This window comes from Ylistrum balloti, unplaced genomic scaffold (assembly GCF_031769215.1).
Source record: "Ylistrum balloti isolate Yb309-2 unplaced genomic scaffold, AGI_CSIRO_Ybal_v1 Utg370622, whole genome shotgun sequence".
NCBI lineage: Eukaryota > Metazoa > Mollusca > Bivalvia > Pectinida > Pectinidae > Ylistrum > Ylistrum balloti.
This window is the reverse complement of record NW_026782381.1, coordinates 187,910-212,039: the sequence shown is the minus strand read 5'-3', so window position 1 is coordinate 212,039 and position 24,130 is coordinate 187,910. Positions and strand designations below refer to the sequence as shown.

At 34.0% G+C, this 24,130-nt stretch overlaps 2 protein-coding genes across 2 annotated transcripts; one reads left to right on the top strand and one right to left on the bottom strand.

Annotated features, from left to right (window-relative positions):
• Positions 1-483: 483 nt before the first annotated feature.
• LOC132557099 (uncharacterized protein NKAPD1-like) lies at positions 484-6,657 on the top strand. Its single transcript, XM_060221589.1, has 5 exons — positions 484-614; positions 2,004-2,323; positions 2,778-2,867; positions 4,461-4,550; positions 5,579-6,657. The coding sequence occupies exons 1-5, from the start codon at positions 549-551 to the stop codon at positions 6,393-6,395; spliced, it is 1,383 nt and encodes a 460-aa protein (XP_060077572.1). The 5' UTR covers positions 484-548; the 3' UTR covers positions 6,396-6,657.
• Positions 6,658-8,792: 2,135 nt separating this feature from the next.
• Positions 8,793-17,137, bottom strand: LOC132557095 (radial spoke head 1 homolog). The gene is made up of 7 exons (XM_060221584.1): positions 17,057-17,137; positions 15,854-15,978; positions 15,553-15,647; positions 14,936-15,162; positions 14,451-14,522; positions 13,702-13,843; positions 8,793-10,077 (listed from the first exon to the last, which is right to left on the bottom strand). Exons 1-7 carry the CDS (start codon positions 17,108-17,110, stop codon positions 9,776-9,778), a joined length of 1,017 nt encoding a protein of 338 aa, XP_060077567.1. The 5' UTR covers positions 17,111-17,137; the 3' UTR covers positions 8,793-9,775.
• Between the last annotated feature and the right edge of the window lie 6,993 nt (positions 17,138-24,130).

The following is a 24,130-nucleotide window of genomic DNA, read 5'->3' as shown; positions in this document are numbered from 1 at the left end:
AAGAAATAATAAATTAACTTTGATATCAAGGGTGTTTCAATGTTCATTAGATCTGTTTGATGAATCATACCTATAATTTTCAAGAGCAACACATATGGGAAGGGAGGCAACTGTGTTTTACATGACGTTATCTTTCCAGTCATTTCAATTTTCTGTCAGGTGCTTGTACTCTCTAAAGCATTTTCATGTTCATCAGTCTACATATACATATTCCCATTCACATATATCTATCAGGTACCAAGTCCTGTACTCTTTTTGGTTGAATTTCTGGAAATACTTAAATTTTCATTATGAGCCCAATTATTTTTAGCAATGCAAGTAATTATTAACAAAAATAAATCATAGATTCATCACAGTGCTTTTGAAAATGAATTTGATCTTTACTTATGTACATTGTAAAGAAATCTTACATCCCTGTAGAGAAATTTAACTATATTTGTTAATTTTTCTTTTTCAGAACTCCTTAATTGAAAACAGAATATTCTTTGGCATATGGCTTTAACATTGATGGGAAAAGTATTCGTCTGTTTATTGTGGCTAGAGAGAAGATGTTCACATCTGCTGCTAAAACCCTGTTGAGGAATCACATTCGCCATGCCGACACTCATAACAGGGTAAAAGGACACACAGAGAAATTAGATACAATCAACATGTATATATTACAGAAAGTAGAAATAAAAAATAAGCTAATGAACTCTGTGCTATTTTATATCTACATGTATATATATATATATATAATGTCTATTTCTTTTTTTGTTACCAAAAGTCCAATGAATAATGAAACAAATCGAAATGATGTCCATTCCATTTTACATTGATCCATTTCTTGTTCCTGTATTCATTTCCTTCCATTTTGTCTAAAGATTTAATAAGAAGTAAAACAAAAAAGCAAAATATCTCATTTTGTATATTTCATTTCCTTTCTATTTTGTTCCTTTTGTAATTACAATGCTTAATATTACTGATGTTTCTGCAGTCGGTAGTAATATTATATGCCCCGGGACCCTCTGTGCTATTTTTGGGTTATTCAGATATCTTATGATTGTAGTAAATACCATGAAATTACCAATATCATTTGCAACCTTAGCCTCCTCATCGAAGTTTGTAAAGATCAACATGATATCTTTAAATTTCCAATTTCTTGATCATTATAACCGATTAAAGTTCTCAGAAAAAAACAAAGCCTTTTATACATGAAGGTACATATTGTACACAAAAAACCAACAAATGCCATTACATGTAATTAAATTATGGAATTTTTTTCTCATCTTGTTACAATCAGACTGGACTAGATCAATCGTTGGTGACCAGGAAGCTCAATCAGTAGAGCTTCCATCTGGAGTTCAGAGGGTCCCGTGTTCAAACCTCAGTCTAGTTGGCTGTGCACTTTGTACTTCTATTTCAATTAAAAATTAGAATTGATAGTACCAAGGACAATGACACAGGCTGTTTTTTAAGTCCTGTTATTTCATCTAGTCTTCATCTTCTAACTTTTCATAAGAGGATGTAATGACTAATCTTATCAGGTACAGGTAATCTGTCTTCTTTTCTTAAAATCAGAGAGATTTTCTAAGTTTTATGAAGCTGGATGGTTAATCTTCTTTTGATATCTGGTTTGTAATTGAGTGAAATAATTTCTGCTTTGTTTTAGGTAAGTTGTTATAAGTTACAAAAGAAATCATAAAAGTATTGTCTGTTTTTTTCACAATGGAGATAATTATACATGTTTATCTGTTCAATACATTGCGACAAGGGAGGTAATCCAGAAAATCTTGACAGAGGAAGTGTTCCCATATTGTATGTATGGGAAGTCACCTACTTTTCCTCACAACAAAATTGATATCTAGTAAATTTCCCTAAAGGAAGATTTTAACAAGGGAATTTTCCAATGGGGAAGTTATCTATCTTTTTACAAGGGAGATAAGTATCTGTTATTGTGACATGGCGAGATAACTTAAAAAGATTTCATTAGTAAAATTATTCAATCATATTTCCCTTTACAGATTGTGGAGGAGTCGGAGATGTGGGCATGTCATAGCAAACTATCTCAGATCAACAATTATAAAGCTAAAACTGACAACCACAGAGTGAGAGATCATACAAAATCTAGATACGACCATGAAAGAGGGTCCAACAAGTTCAAAGGTCAAAGTGACAGCCACGCTTCCTTCCTTTATGATCAAAGAGATGATTCAGAGTCGCCTGAAGATCGTGGAGGTGCCTATATGGATAGACTTGGGTCCAGTAATGTTGTATCCAGTCGTGACTTAGAACGGGCAAGGAAGTCACAAAGATCCAATCAGGAGTTAAAAGGAGTGGATCGGTAATACAGTAAACCTGTTAAATTAACATATATGTTCACTAATAAGCCCATAGCAAGGCATATCAGTATCTATTGCAGTTTAAGTTGCATTTTATTGTTGCCTTTTAATAAGCTTTTTCTCCCTCCTTTCTTTTGTTAAATAGTTGTATATTGGTCCCAGGGAGGTGAGGGGTGGGGGAGGGGGAGGAGGGATAAGGATGGAATGTATATACTTGCTTTTCAAGATGGACATTATTTGAATTGAAAAAAATTGAATATAAAAGGTTATTTTAATTCAAAAGTATGTATAGCCCTCAGCAAATTTGGTCCATTATGCACTACCAAATCTTAATATTGATCTTTGAAAAAAATCGTTTGGTCAAATATGATAGTCTCAAGGGTTTAATGTCTTTAAGTCTTAATGTGTAAAAAACATATTTACAAATATTGATTATTGACATCTACTTGTTTGTAGTTGGGACCACAGTGGATTCGAGAAGCAGAATCCTAATGATAGACGGGAACATAAGCGTAAGAGGATGGTCAAAACTGATAATGAAGACAGGTATGAACACAAGGCCAAGAGAAAAAAATGGTTTACTTAAAAATTTCATTTCGTCATAGGCACCCATTTTTTTTTTTTTTTAAATGACCCATAAAATGTTTGAAGACCTACATATATTTACTGGTTTTATTCAACAGATTGTCAGCCTACATATATTTACTTGTTTTATTCAACAGATCATTGACCTACATATATTTATTGGTTTACTTACTCTTTCATTATTCAAAGGTTTTAGATATAATTCTACAGGTTTCTGAAATGTTTTTCTTAGTGATATTGATATTTAAAAAGGATTGTACCTACTGCTAATGATTTGTGGGTAATTTCACTCATCACTTAGTCCAGAGTATTGTGATGTTCTGTATCAGTCTGGAGTTGATTTACATCAGAGTAACAGCTCTAAACATGCAAAGAAAATACGTGACTCACACCCGAGTCAGTATAACAATGATACAAGAGCATTATAGTAAAAGTTTATAGAATGTCAGATTTATTTGGGCTACTCAGCAGTGTGCTAATACAGTTAAGTAAATCTTCACAAATATGTATTTGCAAACATGTATGTTTAGGACTGTATGTAGTCATAAATGTCGCCAAGTTTTGAAGATCAGATCTGAAGTAAACACATTATACAAAATATTGTTAAATTTATAAATGTCATTTGTGTTATATTCTGTTTGGAAAATTCAATTATTTTAGAGAAACTTTTTCTTTGAATCTAAAGGGGAAATCTTTTTACGTTTGTACAGATATGTTCAAAAATCATTTTCCTGTTCATAAAGTAGTGTGTATGTAGAAGTTTTATTCTCATTATCATTCTGAGAACTGACAATAAACCAAAGCAGTTGTTAGCAATTTCAGTTAACATTCAATTGTACTTAATTGTATGCCAATATCAAAATAAAAACTACTTAAAGATTTTTTCCAAGAAAGATATCATAAAAAGTTTTACAATTTTACGAATTTTTATAAATATGAATTATAATTGTAAATTTAATGATTTTAGCAATATACCAGGTATCAAAGGTACATATAATGATTTAAATGCTTCATATCTGTAGTTTCAAATGAAAAAGAGTTATTTATGAACAAGAAAAATCAGACTTCTTTAAAATAGTAAAACCCCACTTGTTCGATCTCACATTACTTGTATACATGTATACATGTATTCCCTGTTCATGTATTTGACTTTGATATGGATGTTCTCACACAAGTTATATCTCAGTTTTATTAGAATGAAATCAGGTGTCCACAAAAAAGTATATTTTTGAAAATCCATGAAAATTGAACCCCACAAAAATATTGTGTTTTCCATTATCGTATATAAGGTGTTAGTTATGACTGGATGCCAACTTCAGACTTCAGGGTTTGGGCCCTTAGCATCACTGACAAGTCCTAGAAGACGAAATAGTCCTAGAAGGATGAAAAAGTCCTAGAAGAATGAAACAGTCCTAGAAGGATGAAACAGTTTGTGATGCAGCTTGGTTCGTTGTTTGGCTCTGCTGTATTTAGTGCAAAATTTGTATTAAAAGGTGCTATTCACTTGTGTGTCTTTTGTACGGTTTTACTATTCTATGTTTTTGTGTAAAACAGATGGGGCCATAGTGGATACAAGATGTTGTACCCTGGAGATTTTGACAGCGATTCTTCCATCGACCACAGGAAAACAAGAAAGAAAGACAGGTACCCCAAGTAATGGAAGCCAAGATATATTGTTTACTTACTTCATTAAGTCTGTATCTGTATGTTCACCAGAACTCTTGGGAAACTTTCTTTTTAAAGGAAATTTCACTCAAATTTTATTCAATGGATCAGCCAGAAATTTCGCCACATTGAGAAAGCTGAGAAATTTGAAATGTATTACTTATGTATAAATCGTGTTTCACATTCGATGCGGTACTATATAGGGAAACGTTTGACTGCAGGTTTTTTGTTTGCCTGAATATATAACTGGCCATTTTTGCCCTGTGTTAAATTTTTCCTTATTCAGATCTACCTTGCGTATCAGTAAATATCTTTCAGCTGATGAAGCAGGCTTTAATCTATCATTCATTTTGGCCCAGTTTTCAGATGGGTGAAAGTTTAATTTTGGTAGAGGTTTCCACCCAATATTGACAGTAATATCCAATTTGTCTGTCAGGATAACAATCTACATATTAAACCTGACAATTTTGTTCCTTCAATCATGAAGTTAATAAGTATATTCTTTAGTGTTGTTCCGATTAATCGAGTTAATCAAGTATCACTTGTTTGAGATGTTTGATCAATTAATCGCTTAAGAAATTTGTAATCGATCATCGTGATGTATGAAAATAGATTATTTCAACATTGAAATTATTTTCAACATTAATAAAATTATTTTAAAAAAATGACATTTGTTTATATTAAAAAGTATTCTGTGCAATAAATGAATAACTAGCACACAAAACGATGGTGTAGGTACAATAGTTTTAGTAATTACGTGAATTGCTGTTAAAACATAACACAAAATACATATTTAGACTTGAATAATATCCAAAAACAGAAAATTAAGAATTCATCGATTTTAATTGATTTTAATCGATTATCAATCGGTTACACAAAGTTGATGATCGATCAGGAAGTTTCAACCGATTCCGAACACTAATATTCTTTGCCACGTACAAAAATAATTTTAATTCCTGAAATTCCTTTTTCTTATTTGATATTTTGATTTTTTATGTTTCAAACAGAAAGAATAAAAAGAACAAAAAGGACAAGAAAAGAAAGAAGAAAAAAAGTTCTGGAAAAAAAGATCGTGAGGACAGGAAGAAATCATTGGAGAGAGAACAAACAGAGGTGGGCCAAGTCAAATCTGAAATAAGTAGTCGGAAGACAAGCTCTGATCTTCTACTCCTGCAAAGATTCACCAGAGAAATTCGACCTAAGAAACCGTCAAAGCCGAGAATGAAAATGAGGACTTGGAGTAGTGACAGCTCAGCCGACTCGACACCAGACAGTCGAGACAAATCAGGGATTCACAGGAAAACTCAGGGAAAAACTAACAGATCTAGTGACAGTTCATTTGATTCAAGTTCAGACAGTGACAGTGAAGTAAACAGTAGATACAAAGAAAGGAGAAAGACGAAGAAGCAGAGAAAAAGAAAGAGAAGACATGAAAGTGATGAAACAGATTCTGATCGCGGAGAAACTTGTCCATCAAATGAAAAACGAGTTTGTTCTGTCCGGACGCCTTCCTCAAGTGATTCTGCTGAAGAAAGTTCAGGTAAATTTATGTTAGACAGAAAGAAAGTGCATAAGGTGAAAAAACGAAGAAAAAGGAAGAGACGACATGAAAATGACGAGTCAGATTCAGAGAGAAATTATCAGTCAAATGAAAAACAAGTGTCCTCTAGAGCATCAGGATCCTCTACTGAAGATAACTCAGGCAAATTAATCTCAGATAAACAAACTGATCTAAAGAGATTTTGTGAAAATTCTGATTTTTCAGACAAATCTGATTATACCACAACAAAAAAACATAAAAAGAAAAAAAAGAAACACAGATAGGAGAGAAGTATATACTCTTGGAATACATGATTGAAATTAGGACAATATTACTTTTACCTGAAGTAGTTAATAGAAAGTGAAAATGGAAACAGGCACAGACACCCAACCACAGATGATAAAACTGACCATTACACATGGTTGCTGCAACAGTTTTTATCGTAAAGGTGCTAAAATGCTGTACACACTTTGATATGAACTTGCATATAGGTATATATTTAAAACAAAAAGAGGCCTACATTGGAAATTATAAAGTATAAATTTGTGTCACTGTATTTATTTGTATTAAGTTTTCTTCTTACTCATTTCCTATCTGTAGAATTTCACAGAAACCTTGTATTATTCTTCTTTGATATTGATCTAGTCAAAGATATTTATAGTTTTGTGTCTTAAGTATTTTTGATTCAGTTCTGTTCAAACCTTTTTTCCCCAAATTTTGATGAGTATTTAAAACTCAAATATCAGACCCTGCATTTGTGCAGTGTACATTTCAAAATAAGTTAATATGTATATCAAATTTAAATTTTTGTTTCACTCCTTCAAATATCTGAATTTATCTATGCATTGATTTTTCCTTTTCCTTTCAAATCTACCAAAACTGTATGAAGTTGATGCTGTAGCAACTGGAAACAGACTATTGTGTGACTTGGTAAAGTTATAATGATATAGCATTAGATTAGCTCTGCTTGTTCCTTTATACCAGTGAGCTCAATTTTGACCTCTCCAGAGTTCATTTTATATTCCGGGGAACTCCTGGTACTGGAGATTGACAAGTGACCTCTCTGTTCTTTGCAAGGACATATCCAAATCTGACTTATATATAAACCGTAAGCCTGAGTGAAGCGCATCAAAATTTTGCCTCCAACTAGCCGTGATTTTGTTTGTTCATTTATCTGTTGAGTAGTGCTAGATTTCAGTTGTGCCTTTGCTAAATATAGCACTTCCAATTAACCGCATTTACTTAATTATATATTACTTTGAACCATGTAGGAAAATCTAGGTCAATTTAAGATACATATCGAAAGTGTGGGAAATCAAGTACTCTCAATTTAGTCCTGTAGGCTACTAAGTTGTCATGTGCTCCACAAAAATTGAGCTCATCATTTTTAACTGATTTTACATAGCAAAACCTCCAGTGACCTTATTTTTTACCTTGCCTTAAAATTGCTGAAATTGCCAAATGCTCTCCGCTCCAATTTTCCTTTCGCTACATGGACTTTGTACCTTGTGGGAGAGGGTCAAACCCAACAGAATATTTCTAAGTACATATATCTTCTGTGAGAGAGAACTTTGCTGCGATTTAACTTTCTTAGATTTTGCCTCTTATTTTATCAATGAGAAATTAAAACGGTGGATAATTAAACATCAAGATGAATTGAACATGTATGTTATTTAGCAGTTTGGGTGAATTTATCATAGGATGATTATTTTGATGGGAGGGTGAAAATAACGCTGGTCTAATATTTCCCATTATACAGCGTACAGTACCATGTAAGTATAAGACATGTCCAACACCATTCTGATGTTCTCTGTTGTCTCCTATTCTAATGATGTCATAATAACAGCAGTTGATATGGTGTGGGATGTTTTGAAGTAGAATACTTTGAGTTATGAATTAAACTCCCTTATCAGTTCTCAAGATCTGGAAGTCGCAGAAATAAAGTGCATGTAATATATTTAGTTATGAGTGGAATTTTTTTTCTGTCCACCAGTCACTGACTTATCACCAGTAAATATTTGATGGAAAGTTTTCTCTGTCAACACAAAGGATTGCACACACTGATCCCTTCAACCTGAAGAACTTATACCTACATAAACATATTGATAAATCCTGTACTTAGTTTATAAACAAAACATTGCTGACAACAATATCATAATACAGGTCTACAAGTGATCTAAATGATGATGTTCAAAACAGGGAACATGTTTACTTGAGTCAGAAGGACAGCTTTCCAACACTTTCCATCCTTTTGTTACAATATTGGACAAGAATCACTGAAGGGAATATGCCATGATTAAAAGTGTTGGGAGAAAAATAGTCATTCGTGCAGCATCAGTGTGATATAACCTAAAACCCAGGGCCAAAGTTTTGAATGTCCAGCCCTTGACAGAGCCTCCATTTGGAGATTCTAGAATACCCCCTTGGATATAAATTTCTTTCCCACATTTTCAAGGTAAGGAAAGATTCTGTTACTCTTTCAAAGACTAAAGAAAGCTTAACAACAGATAGGCTAATATTAATGAACTGATTCGTGGCTGTCAATGGTTTTTATTACTTCTGAATTCATGATATATAGCTTGAAAAGGCTAAATTCATATTTCTTCTTTTAAAACAACAACAAAAAGCATTTCTGATGGTAAACAAAATATTTAATGATGTACAAAATTTTACATGTTATAAGAGAGCGATAATTTAATGTATTTACAGGTGTGAAGCGTTATAAATAATTCATTATCTTGTTCAGAACACCCACGCGGATCTGACTTCCAAATACATATCACAGCATTATTCTTTTGTCTAAAACATGTTCCAAAATGTCTTTGTGTCAAAGTCTTTTTCCCTTGCAAAATAAAGTAAGTACAGTAGTGAGAAGGCACTCCAATTATTAATTAGTACTTGTATCATCCTTGGAAGGGAAATTCCCATCTTGCAAGGGAAATAACTCACAATATGCAACACCGTGGATACTCTATCTTTGAAAGGAGATAAGTTATCAACAATGGGAAAGAATACCTATCATGAGAGGAAGTACATGAAAAGAATTATTTTGCAAGGAATGGTCAACTAAGGGAGATAACTCATTTACGATTGTAATACAAATTGGAAGAAGGGAGACAATTTCCTTTTTTCATATTAATCGATAGAATGGCAGTCAATTCATACAGATAGATTTTTATAAAAGCTGTCTATCTACGAAATTATACAGTTTTATGAATATTCCAACTTGCAGACATTTTGCTTGAAATTTATTGTCTTCATATCCACAAGAGTATTGTAATGCTTGAGCACAGTTTTGGAATGTTTTAACTATCCAGGATATATATATGTCCATGAATAAGGCAAAGACTTATATACCTAAATATCACATTTCTTATCTTTCTCTAACTTTCTTCCAATACTAGTTTTCACTTCTAATCATCTGTTTATGTGGTTTCTCCGATTTTACTTAGTCTCAATTTCTAAAGAAACTTTCTGTCAACTGTCACAATATCAGAAAAAAAATTCCATGAAATCCATGACTTTGTTGTACAAATGCCTTTCTTGTGTACTTTCCACAAACAGTTTGTTGTCCAGATCAGTTGGATTTCTTCTTTACACAAAGTCACAATACTGAGTAATAATGTCCACCCTATCCCACCCACCAATGTTAATCTGCACTCCATTACTCGGCAGAAGCTTCCTGTTCAGCCTGCTCTGTTGGCGCTTCCTCTTGCTGCGGTGCCTCCTCTGAGACTTGTTCTGTCGTCTCACCTTCTGCGGGGGCCTCTGGGGCTTCAGTTGTTTCTGCTTGTGTCTCTTCTTTTGGTTCCTCACCCTCTGGCTTTGCAGCCTCACCTTCAGCCTCTCCTTCCTGTGGTGCCTCTGTCTGTTCCTCCGGCTTTGCCTCCTCTGCCTGCTGTTCCCCTGTGGTTCCTTCAGCCTGTTGCTGAGCCTCTCCTTCCGTAGCCTCCGGTGGTGGTTGTTCTATGAGAGAAACAAACAATATTTAAAGATTTGTAGAAATTTTTTTACATGCCTGGTATTGATATTGGGAAGGTTTTAATGACACAAACATTTGAAAACATCATACCTATTCCAAGACACTGAATACTGTATCTTAAGCAGAATTCAAATATTTACATTATTAATGGTCCTTGTTGACAAGCCAGCAGATTTATGACGTTTAAATAGACAAATTTTAAGATAGATTCAATTCATTGGTTCACAAAAACAATTTTTAAGACAGATATAATTCAATGTTTCACAAAAACAAATTTTAAGACATATAATTCATTGCTTCACAAAAACAATTTTTAAGACAGATATAATTCAATGTTTCATTTTAAGACATATAATTCATTGCTTCACAAAAACAATTTTTAAGACAGATATAATTCAATGTTTCACAAAAACAAATTTTAAGACATATAATTCATTGCTTCACAAAAACAATTTTTAAGACAGATATAATTCAATGTTTCACAAAAACAAATTTTAAGACATATAATTCATTGCTTCACAAAAACAATTTTTAAGACAGATATAATTCATTGCTTCACAAAAACAAATTTTAAGACAGATATAATTCATTGCTTCACAAAAACAAATTTTAAGACAGATATAATTCATTGCTTCACAAAAACAAATTTTAAGACAGATATAATTCATTGCTTCACAAAAACAATTTTTAAGACAAAAAATTCAATGCTTCACAAAAACAATTTTTAAGACAAAAAATTCAATGCTATGATATTTTCAATCACAATATTACTACTGTAAAGAACCAAATGATAATCTGTTATTGTTAATATTTTTTCTATCAACTTTACAGACATTTAATTTCATGTCAGTTATTTTTTAATTCACTATTCCAGTGTATCTATACTTTATGTTACACATCATTGGTTTTATATGAAGTATGACTTACTAAAACACTCACTAATACATACACAACAGTAAACACAAGGACAACAGAAATCCAATATATGATAAATCTTTATACTCCAAATATTTATCTGAATGTTTATTATCAATCATATTAACTTAGACTGGTTTATTTAACAAGATTTGAAAATTGGAACTGAATTAAAATCAATGTTTTCATCTTCTATTCTATTTTGTGTGCATGCATGTGCTGACCTTATGCTTATGAATCAATTTTTTTTCAAAGCAAAATTAACAGAATTATTAAACGAGTATGTATGATATGTATTTCCATTAATTATGGTCATAGCTGTGTTTGTATTGCATTGTGCAGCATTCCTATTGTGTGAGGAAAAAACAGCATTCATGCAGAATATCAAGTTTCTGGTAGTTGTTTTTTTTTCTTGTAGGAAATCAGTAATACTATACAGTGTAGTGCATGTATTATCAACATCAAAACGATACAATGATTTTACAAACAATACTTCACTCGAAGTAAAACACAAAAGAATCTGGATAACTGGATCCAGATCTATCAACAAAATTACAACTGAAAGAGACAACGACAGAGCATGCTAACAATCAAATAACAGAAATGTAGACTTGCTACAACAACAACGTCAACTTTGATACATCAGAAAAGCAACACATCTTGCTCCACAATGCTGGTACACATTGACTACGAAGGCATTTTCAGTAAGTGAATTTAAATGGTACATTAAAAATATTATGAGTCATTGTTTCATTACTTCAATAGATTCATTGTTTTTGATAATTTCCTCTCATACTAGTTTTTTTATTCTTATCATGAATAAATTTAAATAATTTTAGTTCTGATAATTTCAGTACATTGATAAACTAGCCAGAACAGCTTCATTAATTCTAAATCAAATATTAAATTGTCTTTTTGTATTTCTAAAGAATTCAGCTGGTTTTTACAGTTAGAACTACATTTCAAATATTGATGATTAATATTGTGCATGAGACAGAACTAATTGGTGTTTTTTTCTTTTTTTTCCCCCCCAATATAATCTGTAAGATGGCAAGGAGTACATAGATCAGTGAAAGCCCGCGGACACATTGTGGAACTAGGACAAATGCTGCGTGCTGTACACATGCTGGCCAATCAGTGACCATAACTGGACATGAGTGTTTACCTGAACATGATAGGAAGTGTTAGTGATGTCATGTTAGTGTTTAGCCTGGAAACAGAAACATTGATGGAAAGGGGATTGAACCAACTTCACATGTCACAAACATTTTCTAGCATTTGCTTAAAAACATTGAAAGAACATTTTCCAAATAGTTTGAAACCATTTAAATCTTTTCAACACCTAATACATCAAATGCTTTGGTCATAAATGAATCAGCTCATCATGATGACAATACAAATCATATATATCAATCGGAAGATCAACCTTATTTTCCATCTTCACTTTAATATAGCTATGAATTATCAACCATGTCTTTTTTATTGTGGTTTCTTTTGCTGTTTGAAGTTTCCATAAAAATCAAGTTAATCTCTGCGATTCCTGTGATATTCCTGATAGGTAGAAGTGTGATGGGAATAAGACGACTGTGACCACACAAGATGTTGTTAGTACCAGAGGTTTGATATTGACCCTTTTTCACGCTTCCATGCCACTGATTTTCACGGTATCTCGTTTTTCTTCTGTATGTCCACCAAGGTCCATTCAAAACAAACACGTAAGATACTCTACGCTCTGCCCCAATACTTTAATCAGACTCTTTACACAGTCAGACACTCTAAGCTCTGCCCCATTGCATCCTATCAATTCTAAGCTCTGCCCCATTGCATCCTATCAATTAAGACACTCTAAGCTCCCCCCCCCCCCACTCACATGAATTAGACACTCTAAGCTCTGCCCCATTGCATCCTGTCAGTTATACACTCTAAGTTCCCCCCCCCCCCCCACACACACACATCAATTAGACACTCTAAGCTCCCCCCCCCCACACACACACACACATTAATTAGACACTCTAAGCTCTTCCCCATCACATCAATTAGATACTCTAAGCTCTTCCCCATCACATTAATTAGACACTCTAAGCTCTTCCCCATCACATCAATTAGACACCCTAAGCTCTTCCCCATCACATCAATTAGACACTCTAAGCTCTTCCCCATCACATTAATTAGACACTCTAAGCTCTTCCCCATCACATCAATTAGACACTCTAAGCTCCCCCCACACACACACACTTCAATTATACACTCTAAGCTCTTCCCCATCACATTAATTAGACACTCTAAGCTCTTCCCCATCACATCAATTAGACACTCTAAGCTCTGCCCCATCACATCAATTAGACACTCTTAGCTCTTTCCCCGTAGCAAACTCTGCCCCATCACATCAATCGGGCACTCTAGACACTCTAAGCTCTCCCCATCACATCAATTGGACACTCAATCTATCAATCACATATTCCAGACCACTCTAAGCTCTGCCCCCATTACATCAATGGGTCACTCCAGACACTCTAAGCTCTGCCCTCATCACATAAATTGGACACTCCACCACAACAATCACATAATCCAGACAATCTAAGCTCCGCCCCCATCACATCAATCAGACACTCCTCCACAACAATCACATATTCCAGACGATCTTAGCTCCGCCCCCATCACATCAATCAATAACTCCAGACACTTGTCCTCACCTTGACTTGATTCCTCTTCTTTTGCAACCTCCTCGTCCTCCTCTTCTGTCTGTAGATGGATAGTTGTCACTTGACCTGCCTTCCACTTAGGAATGATGTTTGCTGATGCCTCTTCATCCTCAGCTCCCTTATCTTCTTTCTCCTGTTAATTCATGATATTGATATCTCTATCACTCCAAGATCAATACATCAAAAACTGGCATCTCAGGGCATCAGTTATGTACATAAATGTGGCTGACAGAATTAAATCACTTCAGCAATTTTTGTGAGTCAGTTAGAATTACAGAAAATGCAGTCATAATTTGACTATGGAATGAAAACTACCTATTACACAAACACCTGACCTCTACCCTGTCTATAAAATATGTCACTTTCAAACCAAACTTCAAATAACTTGACCTCTGATTTCTCCTAACCACTTGATTATGATCTCTAATCCTTGTTATCTTTGACCCCTTCTATCAAAGACCTGATCTCAAATGTTCACCTTGTCACTTGACCTCTGACCCTTTCTATCAACTACTTGACCTTTTCTCTGTCCTTGTATGTCATTTGACATCTTAACTTTTCTTTAAATGACCTGACCTCTGAAATCTGTTTCTGTGTGTTACTTAACCTCTAACCCTTTCTGTCAAACATCAAAGAATTTCAATTCCTTTTACTGTCAGTAACTTCATCTGTAACCTTTTTTTATTTGACCTCTAACCTCTCCTTTAAGTCACCTCTAGCCTCTGCTGTTGTGTCCTTACCTGTTCTACAGGGATGTATTCTCCGTGCTGCTCACATCCAATATCAAACACATATTTTCCTTTTCCCATTGGCTGAAATACAAAAGTGACATCATATTTTATACATACATATGTAAAGGCTATGATTATTTTCTGACACATGTAATGTATGATTACATATAGCTACACTTATTTGTACTTAACATGTATTTATAATAATTAACTAAAATGTTTTCCAGGTGTTTCCAAAAATAACTTCTGTTCAACGGAAGTTAACGATAGGCAAGTGTCAAGTTGGCAAATGAATAGATCGTACAACCAATTTTTTTCCCTTAATTCTAAATTTCATTTTTTTGAATTTTTTTTCTCATTAGAAAGAAAAGTCTATATATCTAACATTTTATTTTAGCAGACACAAAGTTAAAATGTTATTTTCCTTTTTTTTAAATTTTGGTTGGGATGGGGGCAAACTTCACACAAACTCTTCATTAAAATAATCAACACACCTTATCATCACGGAATACACCAACGTATTTATGATTCGTGTGCACCAGCTCGCCATGGCCTTCCCGTTTGCCGTTCTGCCAGCGCCCGACGTATTTTGTACCTGTTGCGGCATATGTGTAGGTTCCCTGTCCGTGTCGTACATGGTTTTGCCAGTCACCTTCGTAAATATCTCCATTAACATAAAAATATTTACCAAACCCGCATCGCTGGTCATCAACCCAACCACCTAAAACAGAAATATCATTTTTCAGAAAAATGCACAAATTTTTCATCAAATAAAAACAAATATATGTAACCAAACTCATATCTTTTAAAACACATTTCATTCAGCATCAGAATTTAAAATTTTGAAAATAATATTTGTACAATCAAATCATTTGAAACCTTTAATAGTAAAAAACATAATAAATATCACCTTAAAAAAACAAAAAAGAAAAAAAATTGGAAAATAAAGATTGTAGAAAAAGAAAAATATCAGACAAACCCTCTAACATTAAAGTTTAACTGCTATCATGTCTTGTCTAGAATTTGTCATTTATTTAGATGGAAAAAACTTTTCTCACAATTTAGCAAAACAAAGCTAAATTCCATGTAGAAAAAATGCATGTAATATTACCTTCATATTTTGAACCATCTGGATAAATAAACGTTCCCTGTCCATGTTTTTTGTTCTTTAAGTATTCACCAATGTATCTGGCACCATTTTTAAATCTGTATTGCAAACATAAAAACATCAATTTTTACATTTATCAAACTAAAATAACTAATTACTGATATGAAAGTGACAACTACTTTGAGAATTAAAGAAATATTTGAAAGCTGGAAAAGTTTATTAACTAGATTGATAATAAAACGTTAACTGTATATTCTTTCTTAGTTCTGAGAAACAACTGCAATAGCTTGAAGTTCGCTCATACCTATAAACTCCCTGTCCATGTCGTTTACCACAATCATACATGCCCTCGTATGTGTCACCGTTTGGCAATGTTGCTTTCCCCTGACCATGGCGCTCTTCATTTTCATTACGTCCACCTTCATATTCCTAGAAAATGTCAATTTCAACACAATATCACAACTAATCACATCTGAATTTTATTGCCTAAATCTTCAAACAAATTTCTATGTTATTTAATACACTGAAGTTGATATTCTTGTTATTAAAACATTTAACCGATTCAGAAACCCCCTTACAGAAGAAGATGTTATTTATCATAGTAGGATTTCCTGTGTACACTATCAACCCTGCAGGCCCTACATCCCACATTGGTTCTGTCACTAGTCAGAGTGGCTAGTGATCGCCCCCAAATTCTTTTATCAAAGTATCCTAAAATTTACTGAAATCCTGCACCAGAGTTGAAATTCTGACAGATCTTTGGTGTTACCAGCTAACATCTGGCCCCAACATGTGACCTGACCTAACTGAAATTATCAGTCCTCAGGTCCAACACCCAATTTCTCATGGAGCCATGAAACTCAAGTAAAGTCTTCATCTTCAATTACTTAGACCTATTCAACATAATACCTTGGAAAAGCTATTCCCAGTTTTCTTTAGGTTGGGGAAAAACCCGTCTTTTTAATCCTTGAAACTAAGAATGTTAAAAAAGATAATTATTTATGGAGATCTGTAAAAGAAGGGAACTGAGTATTCACTGATGTTTTTACAAGGTGTGGTTTGGAGATTCGTTGGCATTTTGTTCTTTAAAGGTTCAATTCCTCATACAAACACAAAGTTATAATATTTGAAAATCACAAAAAAATTATTTTACTTTCTATATGTATTTGTTGCTTAATAACGAAATAAGATAAGCCCGACTTACCTTTTAACGAAAATAAATGACCATGTCAGGGTCGAACATAAAAGTTTACTGAATGAGTCCGTCGAAGAAATGCCATACTTTTATTAATATTCACAACACAATAATTGAGATCTAGGAAATAGTTAGCTACTACGAAAATCTTAGAGAATATTGAGTGTTGGTCTAACTCGAACGATTATCATTCTCGTCTGACTCCGAGTCCGAAACCAGGCAGCATGCTCCGCTGTGATAAAAACTTATCGATTCAAAGAAAACATTCTGAGATTTATACAAAAATATTTCATGATTTTGGTTTATACTTACGCCTAAATATGGCCCCTGCTCCTCCTCCATCTCTTCTGAACCGATATCAGACATTTTGTGTTTTAAAGTGTTAAAACTTTCAGACAAATTTGTTTCTATTCCCTATCGACTGCTGTCTGCTACCAACAGTAATGGCGGACGACATCAACAACCGTTGCTGGGATACACGCCACCTGGTGACACAAATACCGTGGTGTGTATTGGAGTTACCGCCCTTCCACTAAGATCAGGATAGGACTTGCGCCGTGAAAGGCCGTATACGTGGACGTAAATCCCAATAAATAAATTCTAATGTTGACATCTCCTGGCTTTTAAAGTTGTTAAAAGTTTGCAATTGATAAGAAATCATTGCACAAAACACATTCCGTATGACAAGAGTAAGGGACTTAAGAACTAAAAATATTACAAAAGTATACACTGAACGGTAACGAATACCCTTTTCCTAAAGCGGATTGCTAACTACTTGTCCTATTTCATTATTCATTAAAATTCACTATGTGCTTAAACTTTGCAAACGATTAAACAAATATTGTAAGTTTTCATACTTGAATTTAAATAATATAACATATCATTATCCCTAATTTGGTATATTAGTTTTTTTGTTAGCGTTAATAATATTCTTGTTTACCAGCCAGTTATTACACGTGTTAACCCTAATTAAGGTACACGTGACCAAAACGTGACGAGAATCTCTTTTTTTAATGTTTGTTTTTTAATCATTATTTCGATACAAATAATATTACAAAATTTGAAAAAAATACCCGCAATTGAATTTTGCATTTTTGCGTTTGTATATATGCACATGCCTTTCTAAGACATCAGTCTACATAATGTACACACCACATAGCGTAAGCTACCACTACTAGGCGATGTTCTAAATCCATATACCTGCTGTTTCCCAAACTTGACATTTTTTTTCAAAGGATCAAGTTAATTTGTTATTTCAAATATTTGTTTACGTAGCACAAAAGTCAACAACAACTGACGATAACAAAGAAAGGAAAATAACTCATTTTCCTTTTAGAAATGTATATAAAAGACACTATCAGATTTACTTTTTTTATTTAAATGTGTTTTATTGTATACGACAGATCTATGATTTAAATATATTTTATTGTCGACAAAAGACAAATGGATAAGAGACAAGTTCTTACAACTTATAAACTCTTCTCCACAAATACAGTACAGATAATATATTACAACACGTGACATATATTCGTACAATAAACATGAAAATACAGAATTATAGATTTCATGTTTAAATCAGTTTGTGGATCCATAATGCTGTAAAATCAGGAGTTGATGAGAGAGGGAGGGAGAGAGAGAGGGGGGGGGGGGGGGAGAGAGAGGGAGAGAGAGAGATTCATGGACGACTGCATTAGTAAAGATTCAGGTAGCATCAAATCGTTTGGACTGTTGGATATATGTTTGAACTGATTTTACTATTTCGCAATTAGTTTGATATGAATAAGAGTTAATATCACCCCATAATAAGGTTTCTACGTTAAAAATCACGTCTAGGTCATATAAAGTATCAAACAATATACGTCTACAATTAGAAAATAAAGGGCACGAAAGAAAATAGTGACTTGCATCTTCAACGACAACTCCACAAGAGCAATTTGGAGATTGACAAATTCCCACTCTAAATAAATCTGAGCGTAATCCACTACAGTTGTTCCTTATTCGACAATGTATAACAGAAAGGAAACGGTTACCAGAGTATAGATATTTAAAGACGGAGAGGCTTTGACAGAATTATCTACTTTATTCCACAAATTTATAGACGACGGCACAAAAGATTTTTTCATAGTATTTAGACGATTGTGGGGTATTTGGTAATTCTCAGGGTTTCTTTATTCAATATTTAACTCACGTCTGATAGGAGATAGTAGATTAACCAAGTAAGAAGGGGCAATCTTATTGTGTATTTTGTAAAACATAGTCAATTTTGATTCCTCTCTTCTTTGTTTGAGAGAAATCCAACCTGTTTCACGATATAAAGACTCGCGGGACGCTACGGATGTGAGACCAGTAACGATCCGTGCAGCCTCTAACTGGACTTTTTCTAATGAGTCGGACAAGTGTTCCGAACAGCCATCCCAAACACAAGAGACGTACTCAAGAATGGGTCTAATAAACGATATATGAATAGTATTAAGAGTAAACTTATTTACCTTGTACTTAAGTGTTTTCATGGCACATACTTTTAGAGAAAAAGTTTTAATTAGGAGGTTAACATGGTCACTCCATTTGCAATTACTGCTAAAGGTTACACCCAAGTGACGATGCGAATCTTTGAATTCAATGGGTTCGCCATTGCATACCAAGTTTGGTTTGGCAGGGTTATTTCTAGGAGAGAAGATAACAGCCTCCGTCTTAGCAGGATTGAATTTCATAAGCCATTGGTCAGACCAAGTTTGAAGACGACCTAGATCCTGATTAAGGGCAACTTCAATTTCCTCTAATGAGGCAGATGATTTTTGAAGAGAAGAATCATCAGCAAATAATCTCACAAAAGTATTCATGGGATCAGCTAGGTCATTGATGTAAAATAGAAACAGCAAGGGACCCAGTACAGAAACCTGAGGTACCCCAGCCCTGACCGGCTTAAAAGAAGAAGTATTGTTTCCATATACAACAGACTGGTATCTATTGGTTAAGTAATTTTCCAACCAGGATACTAACACTCCATCTATTCCATACTGACGGAGTTTAAACAAGAGACCCTTGTGCCAGACTTTGTCAAATGCCTTGGACAAATCGCAAAATACAACGCAAGAATATTCGTTACTATCCAGTGATCTAACAATACTGTGGTACATTTCTATTAACTGATAGACTGTGGAGTGGCCGGGAAGGAAACCAGACTGATACTTGTAAAAAATATTGCTATCTCTAGCGAAGTTAAAAATATGTTTAAAAACACATTTTTCCATAATTTTTGACAAACAACTTAGCAAAGAAATAGGCCTATAATTTGAAGGAACATGAGCATCTCCTTTTTTAAAAACTGGTAAAACATGGGCTTTTTTCCATTCCGAGGGGAAAACAGCATCCCTTAGAGACCTATTAAATAACAATGTAAGGGGTTTTGAAATAGTTCTGGCTGTAGCTTTTAACATGCGGTGACTAATCCTGTCAGGACCAACAGCTTTCCCTATATCAAGAATAGATAAAGTATCATAAACATCTTTTTCTTCGATCATGAAACTAGAAAGTGAATTAATACATTTTCTGACGAAGTTTGGCAGATTTGTATTAGAATCATCAGTACTGGAAACAGAAGTGAAGTAATTATTGAGGATTTCTACCTTTTCCTGGTCACTAAATGCCATTTTGGTAAAGCCATTAACATTATATTCTAGGGGAGGAATAGAGCGAGGAGAGGAAGAGAAAAAGCTGTTAAGAATTTGCCAAAAAGCACGAGGATTTTCAGCTTTTGCCGTAGAGACACGTGATTCCAAATTACAGAAGAAATCGGCCTTGGCCTTCTTTTTCATATTATTTACTCTGTTTCTCATACCCCTGTATGAAGACCAGTCATCTTGGCGTTTAGAACGTAATGCCTTTTGTTTGAGTCTGTCCCTTATACGACAGGATTTACGTAAAGCCGAATCGAACCAGGGTTTGTCGGAGGGACGGATAGTAACTGTAGAATTTGGTATAAAGATTCTAGCCAGATCTAAAAATTTACTAGTGAAGTTGGAAACAGCACAATCGATAGTAGGTGCATTAGTAATTAAATAATGCCAATCTACTGTTGATAATGAACCATTAAGGCCAACGTAGTCTGCTCTATTATAATTCCACACAAATCTTTCGTAAGATGATTTACAATTATAAGAAAATGATAAATTTATAAAAGTCGCTTTATGATCACTAACAGTATTGTCTACACTGAATGTCCCACTATCGAGACATTTAATATCAGAAGAAATAAATATAGGATCTAAAAGTGTAGCTGTGTTAGTGGTTACGCGAGTGGGCTCGGTAATAATATTTACTAGATGGTAGTTGGTTACTAATGTATCTAACTTATTGTTTCTGCGTAACAAATCAACATTAAAATCGCCAAGGATAACTATATCAGAACAATAATCGGAGACAGACTCAATGCACCACTCGAAATTTTGATAGAAAGAGTTAGTGGAGTTTGGTGGCCTATAAAATAAACCAATCATAATGCGTCTATTGTGGCACATGACTTCCGCCCAGATGCATTCTAGAGTTGCAGGTTCAAACTCACGCTTACGACAAACTTTTATGGAATCTGAAAAATATATAAGAACACCACCACCAAAAGCATTTCTATCTTTACGTATAAAAGTGGAATAGCCAGAAATAGTAAGAGAATCAATTACGACTTAATCGTCTAGATGTGTCTCCGAAAAGTACAAAATGTCAAAATCACTGATGAAAGAATCGAGAAAAGAATATTTATGTCTAATGCTTCTAGTATTTAAGTGGAGTAAACTCAAATCAAAGTTGCCATGATTGTTAGGACCAGGGTTTGTTTCAACATCACCACTTAGAATTAAGATAATAAATAGAAAGGGAAAATCAGCACTATGAAAACCGGATAGACATATATCTAGACAATGATAAACATGTTGAGAAATCCATATTGAATGTATATAGGTCATATGTTTAAGTAATGTTAAAAGAAATAAAAAGAAATATGCTGGGTTCAAAAGTATTTTAAATGAGGACATAAACGAGTAGATACTACCGTTAAACCTTCCGATTGACGCCCGATAATCCTCTAAGGAATTACCCATCATCTAGTATACAGTCATAGATAATAACATACAAGTAGAGGGCATCAATCGGAATACAGCCGACTACGAATAAAAAGATTGGTAGAGAGAAATGTAAAAGGTAGACAGAAAGAATAGGGCGAACATGAAAGAGTAGAGTGAAAAAACGATAGACTGAAAGAGAGAAACTAGCAAAAAAATTGTGTCTATAACAAAAAACATTCATCGTTGACATAACACTAAAGAGCAAGGGGAAAGAGGAAATTCAGAGAAAAAAAAAACTATTTCCGGTAAAAACCATCATACGTAAAAACATATAAACGATAAATAAAATAAACCAGTTCAAGCAACATACTTCCATACACACCTACTAGTTGTTTGGGGAAAAAAAGAAAGAAAGACGAAACTTTCTTTTATTAGGACCTTCTAATTTGCATCGTACGAATCCGAAGATAATTTAATGAGTAAATAGATAAATCATGGACTTTAAGTCCGTGGATAAATGAATAATACTTTAACACAATTTGAATAAGCTCAACATAGTACGTGTATATTTCACAACCATTTGAAATATATGTATAAAGAACTGATTTTCCCTCAGAAAATCTAAAGCCTATCATCACTAAGACATCTAAGTAAGTATATAAGCATGGATTCTAAGCTCAGTATTTCATCAGTTGCTGATAGAAACAGAGACAGGCATTTATCTTGCCTGAAATTGATGTACAAAATGCAACTGATTAAGATGTAAATACCAAGTCCGTGACATTACAGGTACAGTGAATTCACACAAAAATGCACCCGCGCATGGGCTTATAAAACACATACATGACAAGTTCATAAGTGAATCACGGGCATAGGCTGGGCGAGTCCATTTCGTTAGATACATATAGATGTACTTCAGAGTTTTATATTCATCACCACAATATTATGATATTAAGTACTTTTTAATGATACCAGCTCCCAAGGGTAAGACTAATACCAGGTTTGCTTCATAAACAAATTAATTAAAGACATAATCAGCAGATATTATCAGACTCCGGAGGTGATACATGGACTCGACCAAAGAGGTCGAAAACTGGTTACGAATGCGTACGCGTGACAGCTATTATAAACAAACCCACGTGTTATATCACGTGTTAGGAGAAACACGTACACCGATGAAACCCTGACAATTACTAGGTAATTAAACACTGAAACCACATGTCATCATATTATATATGTTGGAATATTGCGTATGATCCATAGGAAAAAAAATTGAACAGAAAAAATGTTGGCAATAAGGAGATAAAGATTACCTCACTAAAGTAATATAATCCTTTCTAGCGTGAGGTCATTACCATATCAGTCAAACAATTTCAATATTGTAATAATCGCAGGGTTAAAATCTCTAACTAGGTAATTCACTATGAGTGTATAATATGACTATTATCTTTTTCATGTTTCCATGACAGTTTTGAACAAATATACCATAATCATAAAGTAATAGTCAAAAATAAACATGCTTATGGATAATATATATGTAGGCTTTGACACCTGTCCAACATTCGTTCAGAAACCACAGCTCTAGTTCTTTTGGAAAGTTTCATGTCTATAATCAGGAAGAACGTCAGTGAGATCATTAATTGAGTTTACCACCATCTTACGATCTGCCTCGGACTTTTTCATAAAAATGCGTCCATCACGTGTCCAGAACGAGTGGATTAAACTGGCATGTCTCAACTTGTTGAGTTCGTTCACTATATGTTGACGTTTCCTCGTAAGGGACTCGACTATAAGTATTTTGTCCTTGTTGTTTTTAAGTTTTTTCTTACGAGCGAAAACTTCTTCACGGTCAATATATCGCAGGAACCGGACAACCACGGAGACTTTCCCATCAGAAATAGGCCCGAGGATGTGACATCTACTGATAGATCTAGGTTGGACTTTCAGACGAAGGTGGGTTTCACAAATACGTAGGACAGTTTCAAGAGGATCAAAGGAGCTAGCATCCTGACCATGCGGAACTGGGACATTTAAGAATTTCAAATATGTCCTTCTCGAGTACTGTTCGTGTTCATCTAATATGTTAGCATGGTCGTTTTTTGATTCCTCAAGGGAATCAATTTTCTCGTAGAGAGTTTTAATTTCAGCTTGTTGAAGTTGGATTTTAGACTCCATTGAAGAAAAGTGATCATCTAAATTAGAGACCTTAGAGTTCACACACTTTTCAATGACGCTGTTTACGTGGTCAGTGCTCATCAACTCAGATACAACTTTATCAACCATGGGCTGGAATTCTGACGACAAAGTTTGAGTGATAATTGACGCCGTT